The sequence below is a fragment of the Nerophis lumbriciformis genome, linkage group LG06 (genome assembly GCF_033978685.3).
Source record: "Nerophis lumbriciformis linkage group LG06, RoL_Nlum_v2.1, whole genome shotgun sequence".
NCBI lineage: Eukaryota > Metazoa > Chordata > Actinopteri > Syngnathiformes > Syngnathidae > Nerophis > Nerophis lumbriciformis.
Window position 1 is genome coordinate 40,823,977 of NC_084553.2, and position 12,441 is coordinate 40,836,417.

The 12,441-nt window shown below is 38.5% G+C and overlaps 1 protein-coding gene across 1 annotated transcript in view; it reads left to right on the plus strand.

Annotated features, from left to right (window-relative positions):
- The window catches only part of ush2a (Usher syndrome 2A (autosomal recessive, mild)), a 363,320-nt gene that overhangs the window by 51,921 nt on the left and 298,958 nt on the right, over positions 1-12,441 (plus strand). The window contains exons 7-12 of the mRNA XM_061964341.2: positions 111-174; positions 704-805; positions 957-1,146; positions 2,373-2,581; positions 3,506-3,727; positions 4,876-4,969. Of these exons, the coding sequence (XP_061820325.2) occupies positions 111-174; positions 704-805; positions 957-1,146; positions 2,373-2,581; positions 3,506-3,727; positions 4,876-4,969 (881 nt within the window). The remainder of the gene's footprint in view (positions 1-110; positions 175-703; positions 806-956; positions 1,147-2,372; positions 2,582-3,505; positions 3,728-4,875; positions 4,970-12,441) is intronic.

The following is a 12,441-nucleotide window of genomic DNA, read 5'->3' on the forward strand; positions in this document are numbered from 1 at the left end:
TTACCGTAGTTGTTATCAAGAAACCAACAAGATAATCTACTAAATACTTTGAAATCCTCTCACTATATACTTTCAGTACAAACCAATTACCACTTGTTCTTTCTCTCCAGGGTCCAATCAGTTCATGGGGTGGATGCAGGACTTTAGATTTTATCCTGCTACTTTGACCAACAGGTGAGGTGGTTAGACATTGGTGGTTTTCTGAATGACTCTGAGTAGGAAGCTTGAGAAGGAAAATGACCTATTCTATGGATAGGATGGTGACAGAAAGAGTAGTTTGGAGTGATAAACAGTGGAAGGAAAGAAAGGAAAGTCTAATCCTTGTATCTTAAAATCCATAGTGCTTCCAGAGGATTTTCCTTAGAAATTCAATACAAGGCAATTAGTGTTTCTTTTGGATAGGATGTCATGAAGACAGTAAACCTTTCCTTGCTTAAGATTGAGTAGAGATAAATTATACATCACTGGCAAAGTCCCATTAACAAGTGCTAAAAGAGTTTATCTAAGATAAAAAGACATTTGTGGTAATCACAATGAACATAATGCGGCACTGGCTTGTTTGGTTAAACTGCAATTTTGGTAGAAAATAAGTGTAATTTCATTTAGCTTTTCTGTTAGTTCATTCACTGTCACTTTTTTTTTTTTAAAAATCACATTTCACTCTGCTTGCCTTTTAGCTATACTTTTTTAATTTTTTCTACAGGGAAATTGTCGAGATTTATTCAGGTGCCCTGCCACAGCTGCATTCCCAGTCTGAGTGTCGCTGCCCTCCCACTCACCCCAGGGTGCACCCTTTAGTAGAACGGTACAGTGCTACTTTGGTCAATTAAAATAGTGAGCTTTTATAGCTGAACATTTAGTATTGTAAACGATTTCATATTCATCATTTCCAGTCTGTTTTAAATAGGCCAAAATGATAATGCTATTTATTTATTTTTTACTGTCACTATAAACAGATACTGTATCCCCAATGCTGTTGAGGACACCACCAATGATCGAGTCCTAAGGCTAAATCTAAATGCTCATCCACTCACTTACGTCAATGATCAGGACATGGGGACCACATGGCGCTCTAAGATTTTGACCACTCAGGAGTTGGACGAGGGACTCACTATTACTGTTGATTTGGCAAATGGGCAATATCAGGTAAGAGGTCAGAAGTATAACGTCTCAAACTTGCTGCTCTATTTTCAGATGATGTGTTATGTATTATGATATACATATTCTGTCTGTTTCCTGGTGGACTGGAAGGCGACGATCCTAAGTGGCGCCGTGTGGTCCGCAGGGTTCTGCGATTGCTTCCCTCGAGGAGCATCCTGTTTGGAGCCTTGTTGAGTCGGGGTGCTGATGGTCATTGCTGGGTGTCGTCTTGGTCATGTGATGCCAAGATGGCATTAGGAAGTTAATTGTTTGGGTGACAATTCTAATTAAAGAGGAAAATTAATTGGTCCATCTGTGGATCACACCCTTGTTGGTTGTATCGCTCGGTTACTCATTGAAGGCCGTCAGGTTGTGCAGGGGTGCTGGTCTGGGGCGTTGTGTGGCCATGAGTGCTTGGTGGGTTCGGGGATGTCGGGTTGGGTTCCCCTGCAAAGGTAATGGTGTATTTTGCCTTTTTTTCCTCGAGTTTCGCTGGGGGCCTGATGTCCATAGCCTTTCATTTTGAGCACAAGAAGTAACAAGTTTATTAATAATTGATGCAATATGGAGAAGTGGTAGGAGTAAATAAGCTTTGCTTCTTTCCGCTCTCTTTCGGATATGTTGAACTGAACTGTAAACAAGATATGTATATTCTGGGGCTGTTTCTAACCTGCACAAAGATACATTTTTCAAGTCAAAAAATATACAGTAAGAACACCACCGGTTAGCTAATGTTACCATTAATGGTTTAACAGAACATTTGTTTTTTTTAAATGTGTATATTTTTCACAATTACTAATCAAATTGAATAAAAAATGCTTGTTGTCCCGAGGAAATAGTCTGACTGTCAGTCACCGCTGTCTCGTATACAAGTATCCGCACATGTTGTCATGTTGTTGTTACGATAGGTTGTACATTCAATAATAGCTAACACTAGTAGCTATGGGGCATAAATTAGGCATCAAAGCCAAAAGAAGATTGATGTAATGCTTTACATTTTGGAAAGTTAGCGCCCTCTAAGCACCTGTGTAAAGTTTGCAAACAGCCCCTTAAAAAAAAAAAAACACCTTTAATCCAAAATATAATAAATCACTGGACCCTAACTTTGACATCAATTTGTTGAGGATGGTCCAAAATGCAATATATTTGTCACACGTCCAATTGCTCTGTACTATTATGTACAGTATGTTATCAGCAACAGCCTTCTTATAGTTGTTTACCCCTTTTTATAGGTGTTTTATGTCATAATTCAGTTTGGTGGACTCTTGCCGGAGTCACTTCTCATCCAAAGGCAAAGACTCCCACGTCGACAGAACACTACTTATCGAGACGAACACTGGTTGGACTGGCAGTATTTGGCCAAAGCCTGCAGTGTGTTTGAGATGCAGAACAACGGGCCTTTGCTAACACCTGACTCAGTCAACTGCCTCCAACTGCCCAGGTCGGACCCAACACTTGTTTTGACTATTAAATATGAGTATCATATGCAGTGTTTTTACAACATCAGTTTGTTTCAACAATCTGCTCTGCTGTATGTGCATTTACCACAGGCTCTTAAATGAGGTACCTAGCAAAAATAATAGTTGCTACAGGTGCTACTTTCAGAATTGACAGGTTGCAAATTTTAAAACACTCCTACATCAATGCACAGTTAACATTCAGAAACACACCCTATTCTGGCTTTCTAATTGACAATATTTCAAAAGGTACCACCCACAGTCCTCTTTGCACTTCATTCTTGGTGATAGATCCGCCTTTGGTACCACAGAACAGAACTTGGAACACTGTCTAACACATTCACAGACACACAGTACCACAGAGTACATTTTGGCAAGGCTGCAGCTATCAAGGCCAGTGTTGGCACAAGCTAGTCCGGGTAGGGTTACCTACCTGTGTGAGATCAGAGATTATGTAGTCATTGCTCATTTTTCGCCTGACTGACGGATGATATCACACACAACTGTGCCTGGCAGACTTGCATGCATCAAATAATTTGGCATGAGAGCAGTTGAACGTCACACTGGCAAGAAAATAAAACACTTTCTAATCTTTGGCAGTTGATATTAATATCAATAAGAAAGAGATGTTGTTTGATATTTGAAGATTTAGGTTTCTTATCTAGCAAGATGTATTTAATCTTGCAGGAGACTTTTTGCCCTGTGGGTTCACTACAGTGTTTGTTTCAAGTGTTTTCTGATCTTGAGGTAGTGCTCTGCTCCAGGGATATTTATTTTGCGTTCAGATAAAAATACATTACTTTACGAAGCAATACAGATGAGCAGTTCTCCTAAGGCATGGTGTTTTGTATATTAAACTACTATTCACAGAATGGTTATGTCAGTTTCTTTGTTTGCTTATATTTTAGCACGGTGCCCTACACTGGAGGTAACGTCTCAGTGAACCTGCTGAACCCAGAGCCAAACCTGAGGCCAGGCTACAATGATTTCTACAACACCCCTGCTCTCCAGAGGATGGTACATGCCACCCAGGTCAGAATACATATCAAAGGACAATACCACACCAGAGCAGCCGGGGTGGACCAGCGACACAGACACTATGCCATCAAAGAAATCACCATCAGTGGCAGGTGCGACCATTAATGTTCAAAACACAAGATGATCACGCTTAAGTCTTGAAGTTGTGTCTTTTTTTAAATGAAAATGTTAAAAACATTTGGTGCATTAATCAAATAAATAAGAATCCTTATTCAAACCAGTAACCCAATACCTTTGTCAGCATTTTCACTAATAGATTTTAGAAACTACTACTCAGTGCAGACTTTATTATTAGCTTTTCTCAGAGTAACTTCAACCACATTTCTCTATTACTGAGTTTTTATGACTAGTAATTATGGGATTATACAAGAAGCAATTCCTTTTTACCCACCTTCTATTCCCTCAGAGCTGTTTTAATCAGGAATGTGTTACGTTTTAGTAAGCCAAGCAAGATTTAGTACTGTCAAAATGTAACCTTTACATTCCCTCGCATGTCATCCCTTTTTCAGCTATCCTTGCATGACAATGTTCACTTTGTCTGTTCCTGTGTACAAGTATCACAGAGCACAACTGTATACATTCATTAGAGTTTGCGTGACCACAGAACGCAACATGAGGAAGTTGGGACATTTTATATTCACATCAGGTGAAAGGTGATCAAAGAGCGTTCGTGAGAGATGTACAAGTTAGTTGGAATCTTAATGAGTTAGTGTAATACATTCTGTTAACAAACACAATGACATCAACAAGGCAGTGAATCGACTACATCAAAACAATAAGAACTTTGAGAAAACACTTGTTAATTATGAATGGGAAAAGCCCTCAGAGCATCAGATTTCATTAATCTTGCCACGAGAGAACAGGAAGAAATATCACAAAAGAGGACAGGAGGTGAAGGGATGCACAAAGGAAAGAATAAAAGAAAGAAAATCATCAGAATGTCTGAATGAATAATTAAATGACTTGTGTGCATATAAGCGATAGAGGACTGTCTGCTACATGTTATGTTGCTCTGATCATTTTCATCATGGCATTTATAAATGTTAAATGGCAGCTTCTTAATGGCCCTATCAATTTATGAGCAAGGGAAGCCAAGTGTCTCAGACTTTGAATTATTTTTTTAATCATTATTTTTTATTGTTAGACTTGTGTAACTCTGATCATTTCTTTGTTGATCAATGTTTTTCAAAGATGGAGAATATCTCCTTCATACTTATTCCACTTTCTGCGACATCACCAGGTGTGAGTGTCACGGCCATGCAAACCACTGTGACACCAGCCTCACTCCCTATCGCTGCCTGTGTCTGCCTGAAAGCCACTCCGTGGGAAACAGTGTAAGTTACAAAACATGCAGTGCAACACCAACATCAGTTTACTTGTCTCATTAGTTCTTGGAATGATCTGTTTGGATAGTTTACCCCAAACGAACACAATATGATTAAAGCATGACTGTCTACAGGTAGTCTTTTTTCCCCATAGTTACAAATTTCAGGAATAGCCATATTAAAGCAAACGACAAATGTCGACTGCAGAGTTTACTGATTCTCAGGAAGATGTACATAACACCTAGTATTTAATATGTATTAGATGTATACTAAAACCCTTTGTGCTGTGTGATACATTCAAATGTTAGGAAGTGTTTTTTAAAAGAGACACATTTGTATCGGCTCTCCAAAAGGTTAATTTTGGCCCCTAAATCACTCATTGTTCTGAGAGTTTAAAGTTGTATTGTCCTTTAGCAGCCTTAATGGTGAATTATTGATAGAAACACTTTGTGCCTGGTCTACGGAAGGTTTGCGTGTACTAAAACACGTGCAAACTTGATAGAACACGTAAAGCTGATCTACTGTAAGCTTGTGTGCACAGTATTGCGTCTCAAAATAAGGAGCGCAATCCATTTAGCTTGTCTGTCTTCACGAATAAGAAGAATATATGCTGATCATCAGAACGCCCACAATACAGGGAGGGAAAAATGCTAATTTAATCATCCAGCACATGCAGCTAAAACTGTTCTGCGGCCACTATTTTATGTCCTAATTTAGCATGTCTGGAATCTGCTTGCAAACTGACACAGTTACACACATTGCTGTGAGAAAGGAGATGATTGCACTGTTTAGACAACTGGACAGAGAAGCTTTTGTCCTTCGTGTACGTGTCAACATATCTGGACTGTAGAAAATAATAGACTTATCTATTCAGCGATACTGATTTATTATTTTATATTTGCTGGATGGCTTAAGGGGCTGATAAACACACATTCAATTGATATGTGTTGGTGTCTGCTTCCGTTTTTTATTCATGGCGTAAACATTTTTAATTTAGGAAATATATTATTATAATATATTTCCTATAAAGAAGAACTTATTGCAATTTGCTCTTTCTTGCGTTTGCATCATACCAGATGCATGAATACGCTGCTTTGATGTGATGGTCCACGTCCTACAAATGGTTTGTGTTGTCTAGATTGCGACTATATATTGCAGAAATAGTGTTTACAGATAATAGATGTGTGCTGCTTGTTCATAATTGCAAAACCCCACAAATTGGAGGTCATGAAATCATGAATGTGGATGGAAGTAATTGTTTCCGTGGGCGCATAATGCTGGTAATACATGCAAAATCCTCATTTAAATAGAGTGGTCTGCACCACTTTTGCACCTGTTATCAGTTGTACACGCAGTGTTAGAAGATCACACACACAACACGGCCAATAATAGTACCAGCAATTTTGTAGTTTGCACTCAATGTTTAGCGCGTGTTACTTGGATCTTAGATCAGGCCCCTAAATGTTTCTTTTGCTACATCTTCGCTCGATTTGTTCCATGTTAATACTGTCCCCTCTAATCCCCAATAAATTGTCTTGCTGGTCAGCGTTGAAAAGTTCTTTAAGGCTGCTTCCTTCACGTCAACGTTTGCAATGCCAACCTAAATTATTCACCCCTTATGTATCATTCATACACTTGTGTTTGTGTATTTTAGCTACCTGACTTTATGGATACAGACATACAGCTGTCAACAAGCATAGTCTGCTGCTTGAGTCCCACTCTGTGGAACAGAAGTTTCATTTGTCATGTAAAAGCAAACACTTAATAGGACGTTGTCAATTACAGTTTGTCATCCTGGCTAATATGCATGAAAGATCTGTGCTTCTGTTTCTTTTTTCCACCCTTGTTATCTCACTTCTGCTACTCTGCATTTCCCCCTTCTTGTCTATATCCTCTTCCTTTTGTCGACTGTTCTCCATCTCATGCTCTCTCTCTCTCTTGGGTCTCAGTTGAAATAATGTCTTAAATCGACTAGAACAATGACATTCCCACAGCATGCATCTCTAATCAGATGTCTCTCTCTCTGTTTGTCTTTTGCTCCATTTCACTGCACTCTTTTCTTTGCCAGCCCTCCTCACTCCTCACTGCCTGGCTTTGTATTCCATTCATTGGTTTGTGTGTAAACTTTCTTTTCATCCACTATTCTGCTGTCTCAAGTAATGACTGTTTTTATTTTTTTAAAGAAATTCACCTTACTGATGGTTATAAAAGACTTGTTGAATTAAATTATAATAAAAAAATTTTCACCACAATTGTTTTAGCAATTGAAATTAATTGCATTGCTTAAAAAAACAAACAATTGTCAAACAACCTTGGTCACTAATGCAGCTACAAAAACTTTAGTATGTACTAAAAGAGTATTGAAGGGGAAATTCACTTTTTTCGCTTTCTTACATTTAAAAATCGTCATGTTCTTGGTGGCTATCAATGCAGCTAATGGGAGCAATCAATTCTACCTCTAAATCACTTTAAAAATGCATTAAAAAAATTGTTAAAGCACTTAATTTTTCATTTCGTAACCTGTATAATAACAAAGCTGCAGCCATACTGTTATTGTAAGGGCGAATATTGAGGAACTATTTTTTTAGCGTAGTAACACATTGGCATGCTTCAGTATTAGCCAAAAAAGCTCACTACGGAAAGAGATAAGCTAGCAACTGTGTTAACACGAAATGCGTTTGAGATTGTAATGCACAACACAATGGGATAAGACGCCAATCTGTACTGACTGAAAAACATGAACAATCATATTACAGCATCTGTAAAGTATTAGCCCACATTTAATGTTTTGTTTGTACACAGCTAGCCAGACAGCTTATGCACTGTAGTTGTACGGTGATGTGCTGCATGTATTATGAATGCTATTAGTGTGACTCACTCGATGGACAGTTATGCGTTTGGTCCAGCTGGCCTGGGATGTTTTTTTCCGGTTTATATGGGTAAGCACAAAATTTATGTAGAAATAGCATGGCTTTAAGTTCCACATTTTGCGGCTTCAAGTCACGCTGATCTCACTCTCTCGGCTTCCGTCTGCTCCAACATCTCACCCTTCCTTCGTGCTGGCTTCTAGAGGCAGTAGTTCATCTTCCCGATATTCAGGTTTAAAAAAAAAATTTAGTCAATGATTCAAATGATCAAGATACGGTAAATATTGTACATATTACATATTGTTATGAACATGTCTTTTACTACTTTATATATAGACTTGCAGCGTGTATATACACGTAAAACGTTGATAGAGGGTTTTGGAGAGGGCTTTGAAGGCTACAAGGATGAACCCCATTAGCCGCATCTTCCAAGCGTTTTTTGTCATATTTAAAATCCTAAAAAAAAAAAATCATACTGTTTGTGAATGATCAGCAACATTTAAAAAAAAAGTGCAGTTCCCTTTTAGGTACTGCAGCAATATTTGCAATATTTTGCTGCCAATTGTCTTGCACCAAATTGTGCTCTTTTCATGTTCACTTTTTATAACTTTTTCTATTGCACTAATTTTGGCAACACAGTATCTGGGCCAGAGTTTTTTGCCCCCTTTGTTGGTTTGTGACTTCACAACTTTTGTGTATATTAGGGTTGTTCAGTATACCGCAACTAATGTATCAAAAACGGTACTATACTGCTTCTGAAAAAAATTGTTTCTTTTTTTTTTCTTTTTTTTTTTACGGGCACGACGGCGCGCTGTCGTCACGTCGTGAAATTGATGGTTTTATGAGCAGAGGAGCATGTCCAGCGGTGCACATGCACGGAGTACTTACAATCAGACATGGTGTGTAGACACAAAGAGAGAATGGAAGCATTTTGGCTTAAAAACTAAAGATAAAGGTGAAGCTATAACACTGAAATGCCCTCAGGAAGAGGTGCTTTAAAACATGGCTAGCTTGCTAGCGGCTAACGTCCATCCGCAGTCGGCAGTGTTTTAGCTACTTCTAAATCACTAATCCTCGTCTCCATAGTGACAATAAAAGTAAGTTTCTTACAAGTATCATCTCTGCAGGACGAGGAATAGCTAAACACGCTTCACTACACACCGTAGGAGGATGCAATAGCTCACTGCTAACAACAAGCTGGCTCTCCTCAAGGTAAACAAATACGATGGGTGGATCTACACCTGACATCCACTGTAATGATACCAAGTACAAGAGCGTATCTAGTCGATACTACTATGATTACATCAATGTTTTTTATTGTCACAAAATCTTTTTTCCTTTTTTTAAAATTAATGTTATGTTTATAAACTCTGGAAAAACTTACCTGGACACGTGAAGCCTTTAAATATGACCATTGTATGACCTTGTAACGACTTGGAATCAGATCAATACCCACATTTGTGGTATCATCCAAAACTAATGTAAAGCATCCAAACTACAGAAGAATAAGTGTTTATTACATTTTAACAGAAGTGTAGGTGGAACATGTTAAAACAAATAACACGATATTAACAGTAAATGAACTAGTAGATTGTTAATCCATTTTCTACCGCTTGTCCCTCAAGTTTGACAAAATAATTGAATGGGAAATGAAGCAATATTTTTACTACATACCTCAGCAGCCAAATTAGGAGCCTTTGTTTGCTTACTTAATACTAAAAGACAAGTTGTCTCGTATGTTAACTATTTTACTTAAGGCTAAAATTGTTATTTGATTACAATAAGAAACTTATTTTTAATGTACTGTAAGATTTTTTTGTTAAAATAAAGCCAATAATGGCATTTTTTGTGTTTCCCTTTATTTAAAAAAAGTATCAAAGTATCAAAATACGTTTTGGAACCGGTACCACAATATTGGTATCGGGACAACTCTAGTGTAGATATATGAAAGGTGGTTTTAATCAAATTCCAAATGATCTACAAAGTTCAATAATTCAATCCCTCTTCTGAGGTGTTGCAGTCTTTCCTGAGCTCAAAGTAAAGCCGCTGCTCCTCCACATCGAGAGGAGCCAGATGAGGTGGTTCGGGCATCTGGTCAGGATGCCACCCGAACGCCTCCCTAGGGAGGTGTTTAGGGCACATCCGATTGGTAGGAGGCCACGGGGAAGACCCAGGACACGTTGGGAAGACTATGTCTCCCGGCTGGCCTGGGAACGCCTCGGGATCTCCCGGGAAGAGCTGGACAAAGTGGCTGGGGAGAGGAAAGTCTGGGCTCCCTGCTTAGGCTGCTGCCCCCACGACCCGACCTCGGATAAGCGGAAGAAGATGGATGGATGGATGGAAAAAAAAAATCTTTTTTATAAGGATTTTTACAAAATTACATTCAATAATCATTAATACATTATTTGGGATAAACCCACTTTTGCACAGGTAAAATAGTGACATGTTATTTACAACATGTCTAATGGCCCTCAACAACGTTGGGAAACAATGTACCGTATTTTTCGGACTATAAGTCGCAGTTTTTTTCATAGTTTGGCCGGGGATGCGGCTTATACTCAGGAGCGACTTATGTGTGAAATTATTAACACATTACCGTAAAATATCAAATAATATTATTTAGCTCATTCACATAAGAGACTAGACGTATAAGATTTCATCGGATTTAGCGATTAGGAGTGACAGATTGTTTTGTAAACGTATAGCATGTTCTATATGTTATAGTTATTTGAATGACTCTTACCATAATATGTCACGTTAACATACTAGGCACGTTCTCAGTTGGTTATTCATGCGTCATATAACGCAGTGGTCCCCAACCACCGGGCCGCGGCCCGGTACCGGTCCGTGGACCGATTGGTACCGGGCCGCACAAGAAATAAAAAAATAAAAAATACATGTTTTTTATATATATTTTTTTTTATTAAATCAACATAAAAAACACAATATATAAATGATTGTATTTCTTTATGACAACAACAAAAAAATGTAAAAATTACCAATCCCCCCCCTTGGTCCATGGGACAAATTTTCAAGCGTTGACCGGTCCGCAGCTACAAAAGGTTGGGGACCACTGATATAACGTACACTTATTCAGCCTGTTGTTCACTATCCATCCATCCATCCATCTTCTTTCGCTTATCCGAGGTCGGGTCGCGGGGGCAGCAGCCTAAGCAGGGAAGCCCAGACTTCCCTCTCCCCAGCCACTTCGTCCAGCTCTTCCTGTGGGACCCCGAGGCGTTCCCAGGTCAGCCGGGAGACTTTATTTATTTTAAATTGCCTTTCAAATGTCTATTCTTTGTGTTGGGTTTTATCAAACAAATTTCCCCAAAAAATGCGACTTATACTGCAGTGCGACTTATATATGGTTTTTTTTTTCGTTCTTTATTATGCTTTTTCGGCCGGTGCGACTTATACTCCGGAGCGACTTATAGTCCGAAAAATACGGTATGTCAATAGAGCACTTCGAGGTATTTTAATTTTGACAGAAAAAAAAAACAAATTAATGCAACTGCAGTTTTACTTAACTCAATATTATTCATTACAAGAAACTACTCAAAGCATTTTTGATACAACCCTATTTAAATACATCTAAAACAGCTGAACTTTAATATATGCTTGCCATCTTGATTTCTGATTCCAAAGCAAGTATTTTTGTCACACTGTTGTCAAACAATGATAATATTAAAACAAATGGGCAACATTGGACTCCACATTGTTGAAAGTGGTCATCTGAGAGCATTTGTAATTGCAGTGCAGTTCATATAAAAAAATTTTGATGCCCCAGATATACAACATATCTGCCTTCTAACAATATTACTTCCTAGCAATGAAGTTAGCACCCACATACCTGAAGTAGAGCTCTTCTCTCTTTCACCACAGAAGATTGTGGATTGCTCCCATTGAAATCTTGCTGCTCTTGTACAAACCCTGTTTCCATATGAGTTGGGAAATTGTGTTAGATGTAAATATAAACGGAATACAATGATTTGCAAATCTTTTTCAATCCATATTCAATTCAATGCACTACAAAGACAATATATTTGATGTTCAAACTCATAAACTTTTTTTTTTTGTATATAATAATTAACTTAGAATTTCATGGCTGCAACACGTGCCAAAGTAGTTGGGAAAGGGCATGTTCACCACTGTGTTACATCACCTTTTCTTTTAACAACACTCAATAAACGATTGGGAACTGAGGAAACTAATTGTTGAAGCTTTGAAAGTGGAATCCTTTCCCATTCTTGTTTTATGTAGAGCTTCAGTTGTTCAACAGTCCGGGGTCTCCGCTGTCGTATTTTACGCTTCATAATGCGCCACACAGGCGGGCCAGGAAAGTACTCACACTCTTTTTTTACGAAGCCACGCTGTTGTAACACGTGCTGAATGTGGCTTGTCATTGTCTTGCTGAAATAAGCAGGGGCGTCCATGAAAAAGACGGCGCTTAGATGGCAGCATATGTTGTTCCAAAACCTGTATGTACCTTTCAGCATTAATGGTGCCTTCACAGATGTGTAAGTTACCCATACCTTGGGCACTAATGCACCCCCATACCATCACAGATGCTGGCTTTTGAACTTTGCGTCGATAACAGTCTGGATGGTTCGCTTC